General features: G+C 36.2%; 3 protein-coding genes across 3 annotated transcripts; 2 read left to right on the forward strand and 1 right to left on the reverse strand.

Moving 5' to 3' along the window:
• Positions 1–982: 982 nt before the first annotated feature.
• On the forward strand, positions 983–6,177 carry LOC145600217 (ferric reduction oxidase 7, chloroplastic-like). The gene is made up of 9 exons (XM_081656120.1): positions 983–1,321; positions 1,420–1,513; positions 1,846–2,043; positions 2,845–3,079; positions 3,421–3,748; positions 3,951–4,224; positions 4,626–4,881; positions 5,003–5,438; positions 5,713–6,177. The coding sequence occupies exons 1-9, from the start codon at positions 1,090–1,092 to the stop codon at positions 5,880–5,882; spliced, it is 2,223 nt and encodes a 740-aa protein (XP_081512246.1). The 5' UTR covers positions 983–1,089; the 3' UTR covers positions 5,883–6,177.
• Positions 6,178–14,910: 8,733 nt separating this feature from the next.
• On the reverse strand, positions 14,911–15,582 carry LOC145600603 (uncharacterized). Its single transcript, XM_081656490.1, has one exon. The coding sequence runs from the start codon at positions 15,580–15,582 to the stop codon at positions 14,911–14,913; it is 672 nt and encodes a 223-aa protein (XP_081512616.1).
• Positions 15,583–20,498: 4,916 nt separating this feature from the next.
• On the forward strand, positions 20,499–24,771 carry LOC145603024 (endoglucanase 25-like). Its single transcript, XM_081659156.1, has 6 exons — positions 20,499–21,156; positions 21,797–22,107; positions 22,250–22,708; positions 23,460–23,595; positions 23,692–23,864; positions 23,975–24,771. The coding sequence occupies exons 1-6, from the start codon at positions 20,775–20,777 to the stop codon at positions 24,374–24,376; spliced, it is 1,863 nt and encodes a 620-aa protein (XP_081515282.1). The 5' UTR covers positions 20,499–20,774; the 3' UTR covers positions 24,377–24,771.
• The last annotated feature ends 1,552 nt before the right edge of the window (positions 24,772–26,323 follow it).

The raw sequence follows: 26,323 nt of genomic DNA on the forward strand, positions 1-26,323 counted from the left end.
AATAAGGTAAAAACTCAATAATATCTCTAGATTAAAAATAACCTTATTTGGATATGAATTTGGTCAGCTCGACCAAAATCCAGCCAAACACAAAAAGGAATTAAATCGAAACTGACCATTTAATGAATCAACGGATCAACCTTATCTTAATCAAACCGAACTTGACCGAACCGAAATCAACCCGACCCAAATTCATCCGATCCGAAGTTATCCGGTTAAACCTGTTTTAAACCCGATCCAAATTTATCCGAACCGAAAGTGAACCGATCTGGAGTTGACCCGACCCATATCCGACCCGGACTCGATAGACCATGACCCGAATTTGACCCGACCCGAATTTGACCCGATCCGACCCGACCCGAGTTAAAAGGATAATTTTGATCTGAACATATCCGACCCGAGTAGACCCGACCCGAACAGACCCGACCCAAACTCCATCCGGTTATCCGAATTGACACCTCTAGTCAAATGTCGAGCTGACAATTTGGTCCTTAAGTTTCAGATTTTCTTTTTAATCATAATATTTTTGGAAAATTACTTTATTACTTGACCATATATAAATGAAAATAAATTTCGAGCCGTATTGGGTTCAAGTTGATTCCATTGTTCGTGTTAGTTTTGGGCATCTCTTATTAGCTTCGTGTTGACGTTAAAAATGCCAACTCTCAATGGATGGACATTATTTTTCTTTAATAAATACTCTTAAATTCTGCAAAAGAAAAAAAAAAAAAAATCCTCTGAAAATGTGTCCTTTTAGACAGGGTCTGAAATTCTTGTGGTCTCATTTTTTTTCAGCAACAGATAAATTCATATTGACATGAAAAAGCCACCAATGGTTCCAATATCCTGTAACACTTTTTAATTAATTTTTTTTATAAAACATGGTTGCTAAATTTAGGTGGGTCATTTTTTCAAAAAAAAAAAAAAATTTAGGTGGGTCATTTCCAATAATTAATTGAGGAAAATGAAATTGGGTGCCACATATTTTGTTCCTTTTCCTCTGATAACAGCAACTTCCCTCTTTTTAAATTAGGGAAAATTCTAGTTCTGAAAAACTTACATTTTTATAATATTTTTATTTTTTAAAGTATGGGTGAATACTCTACTGATGCACCTTTACTATTGAAAACACCTGAAGTTGAGAAGAAAACAACACCTTCATTATTCAAATCATCAGCAAAATGGGTTCTGAAATCTGTAATTTGGGTAGTTTTTGTTTCCTGGATATTGCTCATGTTTCTCTATCCTTCAGGGTTTATGACTCATTTGGTTAATCATAACTGGATTAATGCTACTAATGGAACTATTTTTGGGTTAACAGGTTTGTGAACTGATCATCCTTTGCATTTTGGAATAATTTTGCATTTTTTTCGTAATTTTCTTGACTCGAAATGTATTCATTTTGATCATAATTTGCAGGAAGTTTGTTTTTTGCTTTCACTGCACCAGTTCTGTTATTGGCATTTCTTGCCATGTTGTATCTCATCATCTCAGATGAGGAAGAGATTCAAGAGTATGTGTTTTTGTTCTTTAATGAATATTGAATTTTATAAAATATACGTCGTATAAGTTATGTTACTTAGATTCAGGGTACTCATGTCCGACATGGAAACGTGTCCAAATGTTGGGTTCAGCTGTATTTTTGACAAATTTTCTATAATTTATCGAAAATCTTGAAAATACAACATGGGTGTCTGTGATGAAATGAAGAGTCTGAGTAAACAATTTTTTTTTTTTTTGAAGGGTCTGAGTAACATAATATAGAACACTAGATAGATATTTATTTTCTGATTTTCAGATTCTTTGTGTAGTTTGTTTATGAACCCTGAATTGTTATGCTTGTAGGAGCAAGGGTTCAAAACGTCCTGCTTTGCGCTTATGGACGTTCCCTGTAATGGTGGACGGACCGTTTGGGGTGGTTAATGCAGCAGAGTTCATAGGGATACTTCTCGTTGTTGTGTTTGTTATTTGGGCCTGTGTTGTTGTTACTATACACAACTGGAAACTGATCTCTTCATATGATGCAACTTCCTTCTTCAAGAGGTAATACAAAAAGTTTACCACTATGGTGTTATACCTTTGTTACCTCAACCTAGTTAGCAATTAGCATACTGCCAAGCTTCTGTATAGTTGAAGTGTGAAATGTACTTTGATTCTACCAAACTGCATGGTTTTCCCCGTATATTGCAGCTTTGATTTATTCTGTTCTTGAGTCTGAAATGGTCGAGTTAGACTGAATATTTTGCAAAACAGCTGAATTTAGGGTGAACCTTATCTTACATGGTTACACCTTTATAAACTAGCTGCAGAATTTACTTCAGAAAATTGTTGTTTCAGAACCTATGATGGACCTTAATTTTTGTTACAGTGTAAGTTCCACCTGATTTTGAGGTTAATATCATGTTGACATTAAGTCTGATCACCTACCTCCTGCCCTCCTGGAAATCACCTTGTTGCTTTGTATCACAAGCTCCCAATTCATATTCGTAAATAAGTTGCTTTCTGCTCTTAATGTGGTCAACTCTAATCCTATTGCAATGCAAGAGATTCATCCTTGTGTACTGGTATATATAGTGAACAGATTTATAGTAAACGCGACTCTCTGTTACTGTATCATTTCGTAAAATTTATGGCTCATAGAGGTTTGGATTGTTTTGCTAGCCTTTATAATTACTTTTTAAGGAACATCAACTACTTCTGCCTTCTGTTATCCATATACACATCCTAGAAGAAGTTGAATTCATGTGCATATATGACCCTTTCATTTCTGAAATTGTCTACTGTCACTTGATTCTCTAACCTTAACTGTATCATCTTACATTTATTTCCTTTCTAATATTTCAGCTGTTTGATGTTGGAGCAGTCAGGAGCTAAACTTGGACTGATAGGGTTGTTTTGTTTGTCACTTCTTTTTCTCCCCATTTCGAGGGGGTCTATTCTTCTTCGCCTTATAGACATCCCTTTTGAGCATGCCACCAAATATCATGTTTGGTTGGGACATCTTACTATGGTGCTCTTCACTCTGCATGGATTGTTTTATGTAATTGCTTGGGCAATGGAAGGCCGACTGGTAGAACAAGTGAGTAATCCTGCCTAAAGTGTCTGCAATATGCCTCTATCTTGGACAATAAACTTATATAAAACTACTATAAGTGGCCGTTCAACAAATGTAGAAAGAAATTACATGAACCATGTATATTGATTAACTAGGAAGTGAAAAATGTGTTTGGCTGAACATGAAAGTTTAGCTTAGCTTACCTAAAGGAACTGTGGCAAGCAACTTTATAGGAAGTACAGCTTCTCAATGTTTTTGCTAACTATTCACACTTTTCCACCTCATACTTCCCATGATTTTTTATGTCAACCTACCATTAAGCTTCCGATTCTGCAAATTCATGTGTTTCTTACTTCTCCCTGCAGATATTGGAATGGAGGGATATCGGTGTTGCCAATCTTGCTGGTGTCATATCCCTTGCAGCTGGGATATTGATGTGGGTAACTTCCCTCCCTGGAGTAAGGAAGTGGAACTTCGAGCTATTTTTCTATACCCATCAACTCTATGTCGTTTTTGTTGTGTTTTTTGCTATGCATGTTGGTGACTTCATATACTGCATGGCTGCTGGAGGAATATTCCTCTTCATGCTTGATCGCTTCGTAAGATTAATCCAATCTCGTAAGACAGTGGATATAATTTCTGCTACATCACTTCCTTGTGGAACTGTGGAGCTTGTGCTTTCAAAACCTGCATGTGAGTACTTGATCTGAGGCCATCTATTTCCATGTTTTTGATAAAAATTCAGGAAATTATGGCGATTGGCTAAATTAAACTTGTGGAAGCATGTTACAATGTAAACTTACTCATTGACTTGAAACATAAGCCAACATAAACTGATAAAGATAACTAATTAATTATATGTTTCGTGATATGTCACTGACAGCTGCAATTACAGGTCTTAGGTACAATGCTCTCAGCTTTATCTTCCTTCAAGTTCGGGAATTATCTTGGCTTCAGTGGCATCCTTTCAGTGTCTCATCTAGCCCTCTAGAGGGTAAAAACCATCTTTCAGTTCTCATAAAAGTTCTTGGAGAGTGGACAGATAAGCTTAAAGGAAAAGTGTCAAACAATCAAAAGGAGCCTCAGAAGCTTCTCGAAACTCAGCTAAAATCTTTGGTAACTGCTTCTGTGGAGGGACCTTACGGACATGAATCACCATATCACTTGACGTATGTCCTATACTCTACAAGATTTTGTTTATGCTTATGTATGCTCCAAATAGCCATTGTAAGCCTGAATGATAGGCTAATTTTCAAACAGAATTTACCTATTTGAAACTCTCTGTAACCCCTGAACTCAAAATTCTACTGTTTAATTGACTAATGAGACAGTTTCTAATAGATTCCTCAACTGAAAAAATAAGATCATAAAGTGATGCTTTTCAAGTTTAGGGCTATTTTGGATCATGTCAGATTTTTTAGTGTCATTACATAATAACTAATAACACTATAGCCTTAGGTTACCATAGTCCATGGATAGTTTCGCTAAACCTTATTCTTTATTAGTCTTTGCTTGCACTTTCTTACATACTTGCATAACAACAGTCTTACCAATTCTTTATTCTTCTCAGGTACAAATACTTGGTCTTAGTGGCTGGTGGCATTGGTATATCTCCCTTTCTTGCTGTCCTAAGTGATGTCATGCACCGTCTTAAAGAAGGAAAACCTTGCATGCCCAGAAACATCTTTATTGTTTGGGCTATCAAAACCTCAGATGAGCTGCCACTTCTGTCAATGATTAATATTGACTCCATAGACCCCATTTTCTATGATGCCTTAAATCTCGACATTCAAATTTATGTCACTCGACAATCAGAACCTAAACTGGTTAGTTACCCTTCCACTGTTACCTGTTTTTTTTTTTTTTTTTTTTTTTTTTTTTTTTTTTTTTTTTTTTGTTCGGCACTTCTCATGTACATTTCTATGTTTTTGTTTTTAATCTTAACAGGAAGAGGGGAAATCATTTGGAGCTATGAATACCTGCACATATCCTGTCTCAAAGCGATCTGCAATATCAGTTTTGGTTGGTACTGGAGACAACATATGGTCTGGGATCTACATCATTGCTTCTTCAATTGGCTTCTTGATCTTCCTGGGTTTCTTGGATGCACTTTACATAAATCCTTATCGTATATCTGCTTGGTGGTACAAAGGACTTCTTGTATTTTTGTGCATGTTAGCTGCTGTTGTCATCTTTGGGGGTCTAGTTTTGGCCCTTTGGCATCTGTGGGAGCAGAGAATGTTGGCCGCTGAGAGTAAAGAATCTGATACCAAGACATCTAACACGGCGCTCCATGATGTGGCAGTTGAACAGAAGAATTCAAATCAAGAGTATCTGATTAATTCAAGTACTCTTCGATACGGATGTAGGCCAGATTTCAAAGGTACATTGCTTTCCCCTTTTCTGTTTTTGATATATATTAGACTAAAAACCCGATAATCTGTAGAATACAACATAGACAATCATCGAGTTTCCAGCAGCCTTTCATATAATCTGATCTTATCAGACCTGTTTGTCAACTCTGTTTAAATCATCAACATTATAAGTAGCTTCCAGATTTCGCCACACCCCCTAAAAAATATATCTGTCAAAGACATTTTGGGCAGTTTTTATTTTTTATTTTTTAATTTACTGCTTGATTTCAATTGTTATTGCAGAAATATTTGAATCATTGTCAGAACAATGGGGGGCAGCTGATGTTGGTGTCTTAGTCTGTGGTCCTGAAACTCTTACATCAACGGTTGCCAAGGAAATAAGATCACACAGCCTAAGCAGGAAGCAAAATCATCCGGTTTTCCACTTCAATAGTCATAGCTTCGATCTCTAGAGTAATCTAGTTATTATGCCATGTATTTCGTAATTTTACCTATAAGTTCAGTACTGGTAATAGGAAGGCATAAGTCTGCATGCCCTTCTCCAGAGCTTTGCTTTGGCACAAGCTCTATATCTCCATTATGTGTTACAACATTACAACCGAGCTTAGTACTGTTAGTAGTGTAATTTTACATTTTTACTTTCTTCTGTTTATTGTACAAATGTATGTTATGTAAAGAGGTTGTATGGTACTTTCATTTGGCAATGTATATACAGTAATACTTATGTACAGATTGTACACTTTAGCATTTTCATGGGTGCACAGAAGTTCTTAAATTGCGCATTTTGCTTTTTTGCTTTTTGCGGTGGCCATTGAGCGGTGCCTTTTTGCTTTAATCTACTAGTGTTTTCATATTTTTGATTTGGGTTCTCTAATCAGTTTTCATGTTAACCCATGACTACTAATGGGTGGGGCCGTGGGGTTAATTTAATAGGTTAATTTGGCCAGTTAGGTACTTAGGTCACATCAGGTCATAATCTATTCTGGTTAAGCGACTTAAGTCTTTGCTTGCTTAGATACTGTTCGGATTCAAATCGAGTCATATTCAGGTCAACTTGTCAAGTCATGTTCTGTTTGGTAAATTACTTGATCCAGCAAGATTGTAGACAGGTTGAAGCGGGCTATTTCAAGTTCACATAGACTTCTAATCCAATAATTTTTGGATTTGTCTTGGTTCAAGCCATTTTCGTCCTTTTGATATTGGTTGAAAATTTGGTCGAGTGTTACTAGATTCAAGATATGATCGCATTTCCATTTCTAAAATCGGATCATTATTGTGTTATAAATACTTGAGATACTTTGATGCATATCCTACACCAAGAATTAGAACTTTGTACAACTCACAATCTATCATTCGTCTTCTAATTGCAACGTTAATGCATACCCTACACAATTAATATTTTAATACTAGTAAAACTTATACCTTGGATAGCATGACTAGACCTGGCAAACGGGTCATTCGGGTCGGGTCAATTTAGATCAGCAAATATTCGAGTCGAATTGGATTAATTCGGGTCGAGTCACCAAAATGAATCCAATTAGAAAAAATAGTTGGAAAACTAAAGTAAAATCGTTAAGAAAATTAAAAAAATCTTGAGTACCTATTACTTAGGAAAGAAAGAAGCCCTAAAATAAGTAATTCACCATTTCACCTTATTCACTTCAGGAATCGGGTCACTTCATGTCGGGTCAATTTGGGTGAGGTCAATTCTGGTCGGGTCGATTCAGGTACGGTCAATCAATTCGAGTTTAAATCGGGTCGGGTCATTTTGGATTTCAGGTACTTCAGTTCGGGTTTTGGGTCAATTTTGGGTCGGGTTATTTCGAGCATTGGGTCACGTTTGGGTCTAATCTATTTCGAGTCGGGTTAGTTCAGGTTCGGGTCCATGGTGTCGGGTAAAGGGTCGGATTATTCGGGTCGGGTCAGGATTGCCAGGTCTAAGCATGACTACGGAGTATTTTTTTTTATCACATAAGTAATTAAAAAACGACGGTTAACAGATTGTGTGAATAGTGTAAAATATCAATTGTTGCAAGTTGAAACGATTAAAACAAAACGAATGAAGTTGCTAAGACCCTCTCCAATGGTGAGACTCAAGTGAGTATTTTTAGGAGAGAGAGTATTTTTTGCAATGTACACCAATAAGTTGATATCTAAACTTAGCAACTCCAAAAGAAAGTTACTAAACTTAGACACTTAACTTTGAGTCTCATTTGACAAAAAGTGTGGGCCCTTGTCAATATTCTAATATATTTTGTAATTTATTTAAGTTTTACCTTTTTTTATTATTTTTTAATCTTATAAAAATTGATGGGTCATAGATTGAAAGTGACATTTGTATATTTTAGAGTCTCACCATTGAGAATTTAGACTTCATATAAGTTGCTAAATTGAGAAGTGGGTATGGTATCACCATTGGAGGTAAAAAACAACTCATTTTGTATTTCAATACTTAAACTTGAATCTCACCATTGGAGATGGTCTTAGGGACAAAATATTCATTTACATCATCTAATTTCTTCCTCAAATTTCATACCATAGAACTATGTTGCAAGTAAAGGTAAACAAATAAATAAGGTAATTAGGAAATTAAGCCAAGTTAGCCCAGCATCAAGGCTTATAGTCAAAGGAAGCAACGACAATAATGCTGTTGAGACTTGAATGAAGGTGAACCAGAATTGATGTTACTTCAAAAACAAGCATTGGGGCCTTTGTTGTAAGGATGAAGGGAAAGTTTAGATTATAAAATGGAGGAAAAATTTATTAGCGACCCATAAACATAGGCAAGAGAACTTTTGTTGATAAACTACACGGGAATATGGAGCATTGCTATTAGGATTTTAAAGATGTCGTAGACAAATATTCTTTTTCTATCATATGATATTCGAACATAAATGTCATGTAATACAAATCTTATTCTGCATTATTTTTCAAAAAAAAAAAAAACTTCATTACACCGGTTTTGTAATTCACGAATTCTTATATTAAAGATGGGCACGGGCCCGGCACGATTCCGGCACGGCACAACCGCCGGCACAGCACGGCACGACGGCCCACCTGTGGGCCGTGGGCCGTGCCGTGACCTGGGAATCGGCACGGGCACGGTGGGCGGCACGGTGGCCGGCCCGTGGGTCGACACGGCACGGCACTTTTAATTTTTTTTATTATATTATTTTTGTTTTTTGCTAAATTAATAAAATTGTGTAAACTTAAACATAATTAGATAAATCATTTATATAACCTTAATTAAAATAAAGTTGTTCAAAACAAAATATATTAACATTAACAAATAAATTAATAACATCATTTATATAAAATTAAGTTGTACTAAAAAAAATATATATCGTTTTTATTTACATTTATTATTAAAAAAATAAAAAAATAAAAAAAAGTAAAAGTGGCACGGTTTGGCCCGCGGCCCGGCCCGCCAGGCACGTGGGTCGTGCCGTGCCGTGGGCTAGGGTGTGCCAAATTTAGGCACAGCACAGCCCACCGCGGAGCTGGCACGGCACGACACGCCCACCACCGCGACACGGCCCGCGGCGGCACGGCACGGCCCGTTGTCCATCTTTATATGTGGCTAAACTCACCATGAGGCTAGTGAGGCCAGCCACCTTATTATGAATTAACTATTGTGTAGCCCGCGTGTTGCTCCGGTTGCTACTTTAATTAGACCTTGTGATTACTATATACATTTATTTTCATGTGTTATAACATAGTTTGTGATTGGCTTAGATGGTTAAGTAATCATTTTTCTTATAAAAGGTTGAGTGTTCTAATCTCCTTATCATTATTTTTTTTATATGAAGCAATATTCTAGTTGATTGAGTAGTGATGATGTGGCATATTGAGATATGGAGTAAGTGACGTGGCATGGTCTACGTGGCACAGAGACGTTTTTAGTAACGCCTTTTAATATATTAGTATAGATAGATTTGTTATTTTTGTAAAGATTGATCGATCAATGTACCAAGGGGTACTTTTTCTGTGTTATAAGGGTATTTCGTTAGTATTTAAAAAAGGTTACTTCGTCAGTGATATAGGGGTTATTCTTTTACAAGCGGCCACATAATGTGAAGAACTTTAGAGAGAAGAATTCTCATTAATTGGGAAAAATGAGAAGTAAAGCTACAATAAGTGAGGCTCAGAGTATTTATACAATAGTTAGTTCTAACTAACTCCTGACAACAAACAATAGTAATAAAATATTATTACTAATTCCTATACACCCCCTTCAAGCTGGACCGAATGAATGAGTCCAAGCTTGGAACTCAAGAGATTATGTCGAGTTGCTGCCAAAGACTTTGTGAGGAGATCTGCTAACTGTTGTTCAGAAGAGACATAGACAGAAACAAGAAATCCTTCTTCAACTTTCTCTTTGATATAATGTATATCTCGTTTTAAATGCTTTGTTTTGTCATGATGCATGGGATTCTAAGCAAGATGTATAGCAGAAGTATTATCACAATATAAAGGTACATGCAATGTCACTGGTATGCACAAGTCTTCAAGAACACCATGCATCCATACTAACTCATCTGTTGCAGAAGACATACTTCTATACTCTGCTTCAGTGGAGGACTTACTCACAGTCCTCTGCTTTTTAGTCTTCCATGAGACTTGATTGGAACTAAGAAAGACTGTATAAGCACTAAATGACCTACTACTGAATTGACAACCATCCCAATCATCATCACTGTAGGCCTTTAAACTGAGATCTGAATGAACAGAATACCATAAACCAGATCCTATAGTCCCTTTCAAGTATTAAAGAACATGTAAGGCAGCTCTTAGATGTGGAACCCTGGGACTATGCATAAACTGGCTGAGATGTTGAACAGCATAAGACAAATCAGGTCTAGTAATACCAAGATATAACAATCTTCCCACAAGTCTTCTATACACATCAGGATCTTCAAGTAACTCTCCCACGTCAATAGACAACTTTAAACCAGAAGATAAAGGAGTAGTTGAAACTATACAATCTTCCATTCTAGCATCAGCAAGAATATCAGTAATATACTTCTTTTGAGAAAGAAAAGTGCCTTTGGAATTTCTCTGTACTTCAATGCCAAGGAAAAAGCGTTATCCAAAGCCTGTTTCACATCACTAATTTGTGAAGAAGAAGTTTTTGTCACTAACATATCATCCACATATACCAAGACTACTAAAAATTCACCATCAAGCTTCCTGGTAAATAGAGAGTAATCCTATTTAGATTGTACAAAACCAATGCTTCTCAACAACTTACTAAGCTCTTTGTTCCATTGCCTAGAAACTTGCTTCAAACCATAAATCGATTTCTTCAATTTGCATACTTGACCAGATTTGGCTTTATCATATCCAGCAGATGGAACCATATATAGTTCTTCATCTAGATATCCATGCAGAAATGCATTGTTCACATCAAGCTGACATAAGGGCCACTTATTGACAGTTGCAATAGCAATAACCACTCTTACAGTAGCGAGTTTTGCCACAGGAGAAAAAGTTTGTGTGAAATCCTGCCCTTCACCTTGCTGATACCCAATGGCAACAACTCTACCCTTATACCTTTCAACAGACCCATCCGATTCAGCTTAATCTTGTAAACCCACTTTGAGCCAATAGCCTTCTTTCCCTTGGGCAAAACAGTCAATTCCCAAGTATCATTGTTTTCCAAAGCTTCAATTCCTTGTTCATAACAGCAATCCAGTTTGGATCATGTTTAGCTTGGTTATAGTGTCTAGGCTCTTTTATTTGACTATAATTCACAGCAAATGACTGTGAAAGAGAGGATTCGGATTTTGTGTGTTTATGGGGAAGATAGGTGGTTACAAAATCCTTGAATTTTTGCAGGAGGTTTAACAGCCCTAGAAGGAATGTTAGGAGTAGAATCATTTGTACTTTGGATAGGAGATAAAGAATTATGAGAAGAATCAAGAGAATTTGAAGAAGAAGAAGATGAAGAAGATTCAAATACAATCTCTAGTGTATTATGATTAGAGATAGAATCTGTAATTTGTGGAATATTAGTGATAACATGATCACTTTCAGAACAAAAATCCACAATGTAAGGAACAGAATGTTTAATAGGAGTATTATTGTTATCATGAAAGGGAAAAATATTTTTTTCAAAGAAAATAACATCTCTTAAAACAAATGATGTATGAGTATCTAAGTCATAAAGCTTGAAAGCATTCTGACCAAAAGGATATCCAAGAAGAACACACTTTCTACTTCTTGAATCAAATTTATCTTTATCAGGATGAGAATCATAGGCATAGCAGACACCCAATAACTCTTAATTCAGAATAAGAAGGTACCTTATAAAATATAATCTCATAAGGTGTTTTCCACTTAAGCAACTTAACAGGAAGTTTATTTATCAATTGAGTAGTAGAGAGGAGACAGCCACCCCAAAATTTCTTAGGCAAATTAGCATGAAATCTAATTGCCCTAGCTACCTCAAGTAAGTGTCTATGTTTTCTCTCAACCCTTCCATTTTGTTGAGGTGTCCTAGGTACACTCTTCTGATGAATGACTCCTTTAGAATTGAAAAACTCCATACACTATTCCTTCACAATTTCAGTTCCATTGTCAGACCTCACACTCTTCACCTTTTTTTGAAATTGTGTCTCAACCATTGCCAAAAAAATCCTTTACAGTCTTACACACTTGCATTTTATTATGCAAAAGAAAGGTCCAAGTAACCCTACTATGATCATCCAGTATGGTCAGGAAATAGGAAGCCCCATTCAAAGCTTTGACCCTATATGGACCCCATAAATCTATATGAATCAAATCAAACACACCTTCAACTCTATTCACACTCTAAAAAAATGGTAGTCTATGTTGTTTGGAATTCAAACACACACTACAAATATATTCAAGAACACCAGAACAGTTACATACACCAATATGTTTCATTTTGGATAAAGAAACATGACCAAGTCTGGCATGCAACAGATCCAAACTAATCTCCTTATTCTGCCTATGTACATCACTAGTGGCAATTTTATTTGGCAAAACAATAATTCTATCATCGTTAGCAACATTCATAACACTAGTATTAGCTGTAAAGAAACCCGACTCCTGTGTATCCTCATTATTGAAGTAATAGAGTCCACTCTACCTTCTACCATATCTAAGCACTGTTTCACTAGAAAGGTCCTAAAAATAGCAACCATTTCTAATGAAATAAACCTTAACACCAGTCTGATGAATCAATCTTCCTATAGACAACAAATTGTGTTTAAAAACCCTCTATTAACAACACATCATGCAACATTAGTTTATCACTCAAGCACACACTACCAACTATAGTCACAAACCTAAAATTTCCATCAGGCAACAACAACTTAATAGGTCTATCTAGGTTTCTTTTACTCACGAACATCTTTTCAACAAAAATCATATGATCACAAGCACCTAAATCAATGATCCATAAATTGCTATCACAAGAACTATTCACGGCACAGATAATAGAGTATGTATCAATACCTGCAAAATTTGCAAAAGATATTCCTGAACCTCCATTGTCTGTCTGTTTGCCTTATAGTGTTTTCATAACTTCTTGGCAAATTCTTCTCACCATATCAGAACTGAACCTAACAGCAGCACACTACTAGAAAACAGGTAAATAACGACGGAAAAAATCCGTCGGAAACACCCTGTTTTCCGTCGGAAAACCCGTTTCCGACGGAAATTCCGTCGGAACTGGTTGTCACAATATCTTTCGTCGCAAAAAGGGCCTTTTCCGACGGAATTTCCGTCGAAAACACTATTCCGACGGAATTTTGTTCGACGGACGCGATTTCCAGGCCCGATAAAGTCCGTCGCAAGTTTCCGACAGACTGTATTCCGTCAGTATGTTGCGACGGAAATTCCGTCGGAAAATTGTTTTAAAAAAACAAAAAAAAAGCTTCCCACCACCCCCCAACCAGCAACCCACATCACCAGTACGTTTCCACCCCACACCACCAGACCCCACTGCACACTGACACCAACCACCACCAGAACCCACTGGACACCGACACCAACCGCCACAAACACCCACACCTAAAACCACCACCGCCACCGCCGAAACCCGAAAATATTAACAAAAAACAAAGGAAAATTATTCAAAATGAAAACACGAGACCTCAAAAAAAAAAAAGGAAAACATGATCAAAAAAAATTAACAAAAAATGAAAACATACCGCCACCACCACCCACCTAAAACCACCGCCGAAACCCAACATCAAACCATTGCCAAAACCCAACAAAAAAAACCCAAAAAAATTAACAAAAAAAAGAAAAAAAAATTAAAAACCCAGAACAAAAAAAGTTGAAATCAAACCAAAAAACTACCACAACGATTCTAAGTCTTGAAATTGGTCTTAAAATTGGTTATATAAGGCAAAATTCGACCATGGAAACGCTAGATCTAGCATTTCCATGGTCGAACTTGACCTTAAAACCACAACATGTCGGGAACTTGGTCGGGAAATATATCGGGGTGCTTCATGGGCTAGCTTCGGACATCAACAATGGAGGAGAGATAAAAGAGAAGAGAGGGAGTAGCAAGAGATAAAAGAGAAGAGAGGTTGTGCGGCTAAAGAGAGGAGAGAGAGAAAGGAAACTGAAAGAAGAAGGAGAAGAGGAAAGAGAAGGAGAAGAGGAGGAAAGAGAAAGAGGACTGAAGGAGAACAGAGAAGGAGAAGAGGAAAGAGAAATGGGGTTGAAGGAGAACCAGAAATGAGAAGAGATAAGAGAGAAGGAGAAGTGGAAAAAGAAAGAGGCGGAAATAATTAAGAGTTGGGGGAAAGAGAAATAAGAGGCGGAAAAAAATAGGGTAGGGTTTTGGGAATTTTTTTTTTTTAAATTATTATTCCGACGGAAAGTTCGTCGGAAAGTTCCGACGGATTTTTATTCTGTCGGAAATGGTACTTATTCCGTCGGAAAGTACATATATTCCGACGAAATTATTTTCCGTCGCAAATTTCCGACGGATTTCTGACGGAATTCTATTCGTCGGAAATATCCGACGGAATAGAAATCCGTCGGAAATTTCAACTTTTCCGACGGAAAAATGGGTCCGTCGGAAGTAGTCCGTCGCTATTTCCCTGTTTTCTAGTAGTGAGCAGGATCCATTTCCATTTCTAGAGGAGAATCTGCATTGTCCTAATTCACAGCAACATTAGCCACCATCCGTTGTCCTCCAGACTGAGAATTAGACCCCTTAGAAGCCTTGATAGCATTGTACCGCTCAAGATACCCAATCAGTTTGAAACACCTATCAACATAATGTCCCTTCGCCTTACAATGAGTACAGGTCTTATCATACTTCTCTTTCTTCCAGTCTTTTCTTCCTTGATTATATCCTCCTTTTTTATTATAACCACCCTGATTCCTCTGAGAATCACCAGAATTGTTCCTCTGAGACATGTTTCTCATAAACCTTTGAGCAGCTATAGCACTACTTTCAGCAGAATGCTCAATAGAATTACTGACCTCCTTCTATTTTGCAATTTGTTGAGCAATTGAGAAAGCCCTATTGATAGTAGGTAAAGAATCCATAGACAAAATATTTGTGATAGTTGAATCAAAACCACTATTAAGACCAAGCAGAAACTGCATCAATCGATCTTCAGACTCATGATCAGCAATCTTCTTGAGAAATTGACAAGTACAAGCATTAAGTGCACCACAATTACACACAGGAAATGCTCTTAGACTCTGCAATTCATCCCATAACTTCTTGATTTTACCATAGTAAGCTATGATACTCAGATTTTCTTGCTTCAAAGCATCAATTTCTTTCTTCAACTGATACACTAATGGTCCATTAGATTGACCAAAACGTTCATGCAATTCACACCACAATTCAAAAGACGATTCAATATAAGCAAAATCATAAGCCAATTCAACACTCATAGAGCTTAAAATCCAACTCACAACCATATAATCAGCTCTCTTCCAGCGAAGATAATCACTATGAGTTTCCTCAGGTTTCTTCAAACTTCCAGTAATAAAACCTTCTTTGTTCTTAGCTACTAGAGCACGTTTAACACTACGACTCCATCTAATGATGTTCAAACCAACAAATGGAACAGCAACCAAAAAAGTAGTTGGATTATATATTAGAATTAACGATGAAAAGAGGATTGATATTACCTCCAGAAGCACCATTGTTTGAGTTAATATCTCCAGCCGCCATTGATAAGCTCAAGAATTCAAGAAAACAAGCAGAGAAACTCCAGAAAACCTTCAAGATCACAATCGCAATCACACTCGTAATTGAAGAACAAAATCAATTGAATAATCTGAATCAATTGATCAACACTCCAATAACATGCAAGAAAATTTTGCAATCGCAAGAAATTTTGCAATCAACACTCCAATAACATGCAAGAAATTTTTTGACATGAACACATTTGTATAATTAATCAATAGTTGTTCCATAAATAATCTATTCAAATATTTAATGAAAAACTACTATAAATTATAAACAAATAATGAATAAATATATAATAAAGAATGAACCTATCTATTCAATTACAAGTGTTTTTTTTAAAAAAAAAAAAGCCCCAGAGCATCGCCTGGGCATACAATAATATATATATATTAAAACTTAAAGGCAAGCATTGTTATCTTGCCACGTGCTGTCTATCTCATTACGTGTTACCATGTCATCTATTATTACCAATCATTAATGTTTTCACATAAAAAATAATAATTTGTTAGCAGTAATAGTTGAACCCATGACCTCATATTCATTAAAATTAAACTTTAACCATCACTCCAACAACAAATCTTATGATAATAAAGTTGTACTCCGTATTATTAAAAAGAGTTATTCATGATCATAAATTATAAAATTTTAATTTCCAGCTTATTATACGTGTATATTTTTAATATGATTATAAAATTAATTTCATTTCTTTTAGTTACTCAACCTTAATTCATATAGGTTATATACTTATATTTAAGTATTAAAATATGTTGACCCATATTTAAATTAAGGTTTTTTCTTTTAACCACGAAATACTAGAAGGAATTTTTATGATATATAGCTGGAAAAAGAAATCCCTTTAACAAGTAAAACAAATTGATACGATATAACATTTACCTTAACCACGAAATATGTTACTTGAAGAAACATTTTATATGATATATAAATAGTTGTAAAAACAAATCTCTTTAACAAGTAAAACAAACTGATATGATATAACATTTAGGTTAGTTCGTATTAAATAATGAATTTTGATGTTTATATATTATTACAAAATTAACAAATGGTCGATATTGTTATTATAAAACCACCAATGTATTTTACTTTTTTTTAATATATTATTTTTATATACAAACAATGAACCGGGACAGCGCCCGGGCCAAAAAACTAGTTAACTTCTAAATAATTGCATAATCACGAACATTTATCTTGTGCTAACGGATAAAAATCCCTTTTCAAAAATATGGAGTAGTAGAATTTGAATAGACTTTGGAAGGATTGAAAGAGATTATTAACTTTTTAAAAATAGGAAAATTGGAAACTAATAATCCCACCTTTACCTTTTCTGCTCAAAACAATCCTACCTTTTCGAATTCCCAGAAATAATCTCACCTTTTCGAATTCCCAGAAATAATCCCACCTTTGACCCCCATCTACTCAAAATGAGTCTTGTAACCTACAACTTGTTTAACAGGTTAATTTGTTTTTTTTTTCAATCTCTCATCCCCCACCTTACCTATCCACCATAACCATCACCCTTCCATAAGCACCACCATAGATCACCACCTAACCTCACCACTTTCTTTCTCTCTCCTAACCTCAACCACCCCTAAAACCGGCGATTGGACCCCTTCCCCCATTCTCCCCCCCCCCCCCCCAAAACCTCCAAATTGAAACCCATTTGAATTGGAATCCTCACTCCCACCATCACCATTGATTTCGTTTCAATCAAGCTCCGAGGTTTCATCTTTGTTGTTTTTCCATGGATGTTGCTTTGTTTTCCGAGCATTTCAACGGTGGAATTTGACAAATTTCGGGGAAGGGGCTGCCATGTCCAATCCCCACCCCAAATCCCCTCTTAAGTGCCAAATCAAAACCCATTTGAATCAAAAACCTCGTTCAGGTGTGGTGTCTGGGCCCAACAGCGAAGGGAATCAGACCTTTGCCCGGCCCAGACCTCGATCAATAGCGCCAGCTAGGGCGGAGTTTCTCAGCGGCAATAGAAGTGGAAGGGGGGATCGAGAAAGAGAAAGTGGAAGGGGGAACGGGGAAAGGGAGGTGGGTCGGTAGGGATTCCAACATGGGAAATTGCGGAAAGGTGAAGGATTAGCTCCGGCAAGGGGAGGTGGGTCGGTCCGACAAGGGTGGGTCGGTCCGACAAGGAAAGGGATCGGGAAGTGGGAAGGGGTTTTTAATTTTTTTTTTTTTTAATTATCCTTCTAAAAAAAATTTTAAAAAAGAAATCCATAAGAAGGCGACACGTGTCAAGTCACCTTCTTAAACTGGTTACTAATTTAACAAATCGGTAAAAGGCTCATTTTGAGCAGATTAGGGTTAAAGGTGGGATTATTTTGAGTAGATAAGGGTTAAAGGTGGGATTATTCTAGGAATTCGAAAAGGTGAGATTGTTTTAAGCAGAAAAGGTAAAGGTGGGATAATTAGTTTTCAATTTTCCTTAAAAATATCATAAGGGATATTTACCTTGGGGAAAATTGATTATTATTATAGGCGAAAATTTAATTTGCTTTGGAAACTGACAAACTGCATTGGTGAGTGACGAATTGTCAGAGGTATTAACTACAGAGCAGATTTTAGTGTTCTTTTTTTTTATTATTATTATTTGGGTAATTTTAAGGCCCTCTTTTAAACTAATTTTGGGCTTTACAAAACTGGGCCCTGGGCGGTTGCCGCACCTGCCCCGCCCCAACTACGGCCCTTTTTGTTGTTTAGGTTCTGCACAAATCAAACACTATACCTAAATCTTATCCGCTTTTAATTTTATATATACAGTAACAAATATCCCCTTGCAACGGGTGAAATCGTTATTGCATACTCGAGGATAAAGTGTTAGCTAAGAAACGTTAGACAAAAAAAATAAAGATCCAAGAAATGAGAAATGATTGTAAATCCTCGAGGTTAAGCAAAGGAAACACAAGTAATACCCAAAAAAAGTAAACGCAAGTGTGTGATTAAGACACAAATGGTTTATTTCAGAAAAAGGAAAAAGACACATAATTTCTTTTTAAAATGACAGAAAAAGAACACTAAGTTAGACAGTAAAATACAGTGTTGATAATGCAAGAGAATTTTATACTAGTTCTACGAAGCAGTAGACAGTCTTTGTCAATTAGTAGAATCGTCGGTGTCATCCACCTACTACTCTTTTTCAACATCACCAATACTCTAATCTACCATTACCACCGTCAATATTACACTTGAATTTCTTAACAATATGGTAAAATTAGCACAATCGTATAATTTAGGAAGCTAATAAAAAATTAATTTACTCTTTTTGTAATAATTAAAAGTTTTAGATCAAATGTGAATTTTTGTTAGTTTTGATAATTAGTTTATTTCTTTTCTTTGTATCAATTTTTGTTAGCTTTTTTTTTTTGACAAATTTGTTAGCTTTCATTATTAGTGAGTTAATTATTTCAGTTTAATAAAGTTTTTGCAAATTTGCTATCAAAATTATAAGATCACATATATAGTGTACCATGAATTCATGACACGTAGTACTATTAAGTATATACATGTATTTTTGTTTAAAAAATGTATTATATTATCTCGATACATTACTATAATTTTTACGATATACCAAAGAATTGGTACTAAATAAACTCTTAATGACACTTAAGAAAAAAAAATCAATGTATTCTATAAATAAGCTCTTAGTGATACAATGAAAGTTTAGTCCCCATTACTATCTTTTCACATGAATGACAGTTTGGCAGAAAATAGGTGAGATCCACACCACCTACCTCTCTCTTCCATACACTTTTACTGCGATTTAATATATCATATGCATTTGTATTTTGTAGTGCATACTGCTTAACATATACTTCATATGAATTAGTGCTTCCTCAAGTAAAGGGTAACTTGGATCATTAATAAATGGTAACTTTTAGAGCATTAGTAAGAATTTCTTAATCTCTCTCATATTTGACATCATCATCAACTCCTATTTAGAATCATCCTTTCTATAGTTATAGAAATGCATTATTTCTTTAGCCATATCTCTTAATCTCTCCCCTTTTATCTTAAAATTTAATTTGAAGCAAATGAATACATGTGAGGCACATATGAATTTTGGGATGACAACATCACTATTTGCAAACTCCAAATTGGACACACATATTTTGTATATAAGAGCTAGCTTTTAAAATTTCTCCTTCCTTAAGAACCCCAATATTGATGCTCTTACATGAATTGCTTTTTGTTGGCAAGGGCTACAATTAATGATTAAAATGCCTTTGAATTAATTTTTGTTTACTTGAATAGCACAATTCATTCTCTTCCCCTTCCATTCTTAATTGCTACCACTAACCAAGCCACCACCATCAAAACCACCACCACCTCCTTCTAACACCCAAGCCACCAGCATAAAAACCATCACTACGACTACCAACACCTTCTACGACCTTAACTTGCAACACAATCCAACTTTCCGATTTCAATTAAAGTGACGACAATCCATATACTATATGTATGTACATAATATGAAGCAAGACACGACACGACACGACCCACAACCATCTTTACATAAAGTAAGTAAAATTTGTATAACAAGCAAAAACAATCTTAGCTCTTTAACAACCTAACATCATTACAATCTAATATGATGAAATTGATGATAACGACTTACCTAAATTTCTTAAATCTTAAATTCAACAATAAAAACACATATTTACCCTCCATATAAAATAAAAAAAAAATAAAAATAAAAAAAAAAAAAAAAAAAAGAATGTGATTCCAATTGTCCAACCCACATGTTACACTATTATTGATAAATTAATCAAAATTCATAATAATCAATAAATACTTGTATTTTAATTTCCCCTCTCTCTTACCATTCACTCCACTTCTACACTACCTTAGCACCCACCCATCTCCATCACCCCACCAGCCACTTCACCGGCTCTCTCTCTCCTCATTCTCTCACTACCGACACTCCCATTTCACCCTTCTTCTTCATTCATTCACCATCAAAATACCTTCACAATCCCTTCTCCCTACTCCCCAGATCTCCCCTCCTCCGCCTCGAAGTCAGTAGCATATACCCCAACTTATTCATCTATTCAATCTCATCCATCAAAAACCAACTCTCTGAAACAAATACTCAAAGAGGCGGACATAGACATCGCTTACAATGTCTATGTACGGGAGGGATCCGTGGGGTGGACCGTTAGAGATAGCAGCAGATTCGGCCACTGATGATGATCGAAGCAGGAACTTGCAAGACTACGACAAAGGTGCGTTATCATCACGGCAATTAGATGAAACACAGCAAAGTTGGTTGTTGGGTCCAACTGAACAAAAGAAGAAGAAAAAGTATGTGGATCTTGGGTGTATTATTGTTAGTCGTAAGATCTTTGTTTGGACTGTTGGTACTATCTTAGCTGCTGGTTTACTTGCTGGGTTCATTGCACTTATTGTTAAGCTTGCTCCTCGACGTCATCATGCTGCTCCTCCTCCTGATAATTATACTCAAGCTCTTCATAAGGGTCTTATGTTCTTCAATGCCCAACGATGTATGATTCTTACCCTTTTTGATTCAAATTCAAATGTCAGATTTAGATTGCTTGGTTTTGTTTTTTATTAGATTTTGATTTGATTGGTTGATTGATATTTCCAGATTTGGTATGGGATTTTAGCTGGATAATGGATAATTCTCTTGATTTAATGTGGGATTAAAACATGATCTATGTGGGAGGAGAGAGAATTTATGATTTTGATTAGGATTGATCATTGGGTATTGTAGTGATTTTGATTAGATTATTGGGTATTGTAGTGATTTTGATTAGATTTTTGTGTATGACTATACGGAATAATTACTTTTGGTACAAGTAGCCGACCTCACTTATGGGGTTAAGGCTTTGATGGATTGATTGATTAGTAGGGAATCTGAGGGAATTGAGTTTGATCAAGTATTTTTATAAAGATTGATCAATATTTACTTGATCTTTGTGTAATATTTTGCAATTGGATTATATAATGGCTATGATTGGTTAAATTTTGAGATATTTATTGTAGATCCTTTAAAAATCTTATAGTTACTGATGGGGAATTGAAGATCCTTTTGTTGTTGTGATTATCTGATCAAAATTTTATTTTTGTTGATGATTTTAAAGGAATATTCTGATGGCATTGATTTGGTGGTTTGTATTTCAGCTGGGAAATTGCCGAAGCACAACAATGTTTCGTGGAGGGGGAATTCATGTTTGAATGACGGGAAGGGTGATAGTGGTAGCATTTTCAAGGACCTTAAGGGTGGTTTCTATGATGCTGGGGATGCCATTAAGTTCCACTTCCCTAAATCTTTCGCTATGACCATGTTGAGTTGGAGTGTGATCGAATATAGCGCCAAGTATGAGGCTGCAGGAGAGCTCAACCATGTCAAGGAGATCATTAAGTGGGGGACTGATTACTTTCTCAAGACCTTTAATTCATCAGCTGATTCAATCAGTATGCTTGTGTCACAGGTAGAATTATGTCTATTTGTTGCTTATTTTTTGTTTGCCATTTTGATATGCCTTAGTTTGCTTACACTGGAATCAAGGTTTCATGTTCTAAGTAGAGTCTCTGATACATGAAATTAAGTCACGCTGAATTATGTTATGACAGGTTGGGTCAGGTGATACCTCTGGTGGGAGCACAACTCCTAATGATCATTACTGCTGGATGCGTCCAGAGGACATTGATTATCCAAGACCAGTGGCAACGTGTAGTAGTTGCTCGGACCTTGCTGCTGAGATGGCTGCTGCTTTGGCTTCAGCTTCTATTGTTTTCAAGGATAACAAGGCATACTCTCAGAAACTTGTGCATGGTGCAAAAACACTATACAAGTTTGCTAGAGACCAAAGAGGCAGATATAGTGAAGGCAATGAGGCTGCTACTTTCTACAATTCTACCATGTACTGGGATGAATTTGTATGGGGTGGAGCATGGTTATATTATGCCACTGGAAATAATTCTTATCTTACCATTGCAACTCATCCTAAAATGGCCAAGCATGCTGGTGCGTTCTGGGGAGGCCCAGACTATGGTGTGCTAAGCTGGGACAATAAGCTTGCTGGAGCACAAGTAAGTTCAACAGATTGTTTCTTGTATTCTTTTTGTGATATACTGCTGCAAACTGAAGCTATATAGATTTAATGATATTAAAGGGAGCTGAGTTCTTTGGTTCATTTTTCAGTTTATTCTAACACTATAACAGTTTACCTTACGCATTAAGATGGTATTACTCCAATTAGATCAAACATATAGCCATTTAGTGATACTTTAGGTGCCAACTCACCACTTCTCACATTCATTATTCAGATTTCCATTCAGGGAGTCCAAGATGCACTATTTAACGTATCAATCCAAATTTGATAGTTCAAAAATTACTTTTGTTAACCTCAGGCTAAGTGGCCAAAAATATGGTAGTCAAGTACAGCCTGTGTGCAACCATAATTTATCACCTTCGATTGCATTACATTTAACTTTGACTCCAAGTTGCATGTATGAATGCCTTTGATCTTACTCTTTTGTAAACTTGAGTACTTCAAAGCGGTTATCCTGGTCTTGGAAATATCTTGTTCTGAAAAAATATAATTGCCAAAGTATGAGCCACTGATTGTTTTATATATACTGGCTTATGAGCTACTTGTTTTTATTATTTGTTGCCTTACATTTGGGCCAAAATCATTTCATTGATAAACTATCCATATGATTCCTGTTTTGGTTAATTATTCAAGACTTATATTTTACATAAGAAAAAATCATGTTAGGAATGAATCATATGGCTGTTGCAGAGTATGTATCTCACAAAGTAGCAATTTTCCTTTTTCAGGTGCTTCTTAGTCGTTTAAGATTGTTCTTGAGCCCTGGTTATCCTTATGAAGAAATACTCTCGGCGTTCCACAATCAGACTAACATAATTATGTGCTCCTACTTGCCATATTTCAATAGCTTTAATAGAACAAAAGGTATACTGTCTTTCTCTGAATTTAAAATTTCAAGTTGTTCCCTGCATTTCGTTTGTCATGTATATTAAGTCCGATGTTCTTGCTCAAATCTTGTAGGGGGTTTGATCGAATTAACACATGGAAGACCTCAGCCTCTTCAGTATGTAGTAAATGCTGCATTCTTGGCTACCCTTTACAGTGATTATCTTGAAGCTTCTGATACACCTGGTTGGACATGTGGTCCTAATTTCTACTCAACAGATGTCTTGCGTACATTTGCCCGGACACAGGTACTTGCTTGTTTTCTTTTCATTGTGTTGAATCCTCTAATACATACAAGAACTGCTACAAAGGGATGAAACTTCAATTTCTCTTATTTTTTTACATTCAATTTTCACAGATTGATTACATTCTTGGCAAAAATCCTCGGAAAATGAGCTATCTGGTCGGCTTTGGTAACCACTATCCAAAGCACGTGCACCATAGAGGTGCATCTATACCAAAGAACAAAGTTAAGTACAGCTGCAAAGGTGGTTGGAAGTGGAGAGACACTAAGAAGGCAAACCCAAACACAATAGTTGGAGCCATGGTTGCAGGCCCTGACAGCCGTGATGGGTTCCGTGATGTCCGCACAAATTACAATTACACTGAGCCTACGCTTGCAGGAAATGCAGGTTTAGTTGCCGCTCTTGTTGCCCTTTCTGGTGAGAAGAGTGTTGGAATCGACAAAAACACTATGTTCTCTGCAGTACCTCCTTTGTTCCCTAATCCTCCTCCTCCTCCCGCGCCCTGGAAACCTTGAAGAGTTTAAGTGGGCATTATCATGGAGTTATGTTGTTTCAGGTGCCTTTGCCTTTTGTAAGGTTGTGTTGTAGGGATTCCTTGGATCTAGAAGAGTACTGGAACAAGAATGCATAATTAAGGAAACGCCTGAAATGTAGATCCTTATGCTAGAGAGAAGAAATCGTACTTTAACTTGCTCGAAGATGTTGGTGAATGGTGACAGGGTGAACTAGGCTTTTTGGGAGGTTTTCTTTTTTGTTGTTATACTTCCGTGTATATGTATGATATATTCGTTTAATATGTATTCTTTTGAAAACAAAATACTGAACAATGTGAAGCTGATAACATCTTGATAGCTGTCCATTGAAAGAAGTAATTCTTTTTCCCCTCTGTTCAATTTGTAGCTTGTAATTATACTTTTGCCCAAGTATTCTAATGGTCTCCAACACAATTGGTATGTACATCTGCTGTTTGTGACTGTTAATTGTAAAACAACTAGTTTATCCGCAGTATACTGGGTCAGTACTATTCCTAGTGGGATGAAAGATTGAACAAGTCTTAAAAATTATTGTGCAAACATACAATGCATTCCAGCGAAAAGGGTGGCTGCTGCTTCCTCTTCTAATGACCTGATTCAAGGGCAAGGTAGATGTATTTTGGCTAACCATGTTCTGCAAGTTGAAGCAATGGCTTGTCTTCAGGCCATCGTATTAATTACTCGTAATGGCTATCCAATAGTCTGTGTGGCCACATATTCCACTCTTTCGGCCACTGGCAAGCTTGGCAGAATCTGATTAAAATCGATGCTACAAAAGCTAGTGTAATACTATGTTAGTCTCCTTAGTAATATACAACCTTTTGCCCTTTTGTGTTCACTTAAGCTTTATACTAGTATTTATAGTATTTCCGTCTTACTCAAAATCATTTTTTAGACATACAAAAGCTTGTGTGATGGACATGGTTAATAACGGACCAAAATACGTTAAAAATAAGGCCCATTGGTCAAGCAAACCTTTCATCTTCAAAGTCGCGCGTTGCCTCCATGCGCAACTTTCAAAGTTGTCGTGGATCTCAAGCGCAACTTCGAAGGTCGTGTGTTGAAGATATTATCATATTAGAAACTATAATATAAACTTTAAATAATCCGCATAAAAATTAGGCAGGTTTCGTGTGCGACTCTCAAACTCACGTGCACCTGTCGAGTGCAATTTTGGATCTCACGCGGGACTTTAATAATTGTGCGCGTATTTCTCATGTGCGGTGACCGAGTCATATTTAAACCATAAACATGTATCAACATGTGGCCTTAAACCCGTTTGACGGGACATACACGAAATAACCCTATAAGCTTGGAGGACTTATATCCCGCATCGAAGCAAATCCTTGCGGGCTAGGGCTCAAAGAGGACAATATCTAGTAGACTTATATTAACCTGGGGTTGTGACAAATGGTATCATAGCCATGGTCAATTTCAGTGCCCTATTGTGCCTTCGGGTTACGCAGGCTCCTTAAGGAAGGGTAGAATATGATTATGGCTCTTCCATATCGAAAGTTGAGGAGAATAAAGTCTTCTTTATATAAGGGGTTAATACCTCAGCCTAAGAGAGCCCTCTTAGGTAGAAATTATGTCTTGCACCTGGGCTAGCTATGGCCCAAATTAGAGGACCATATCTGAAAATTTTACACTACACTCCGGTGTAGCTTCTGCTACCTACACCCCCCCCCTCCCCAAATGATGTCATTTTGCACATATAATATTTCAAAACTGAACATATTTTATTAATAGTTGTAAATGAACATACAATTATTTATAATTGAACATTTAATTAAAGAGCATTATTATAGATGAAAAATGTATAAAATTTATAATTTTATACTTGTTATTGAAAATTTTTGAAGGTAGCACACACTCTTTATTGTAATTGTAAGAATCATTTCCATAAAAACTACAACATAGCACACACTC

This window comes from Chenopodium album, chromosome 21 (genome assembly GCF_948465745.1).
Source record: "Chenopodium album chromosome 21, dcCheAlbu1.1, whole genome shotgun sequence".
Taxonomy (NCBI): Eukaryota; Viridiplantae; Streptophyta; class Magnoliopsida; order Caryophyllales; family Amaranthaceae; genus Chenopodium; species Chenopodium album.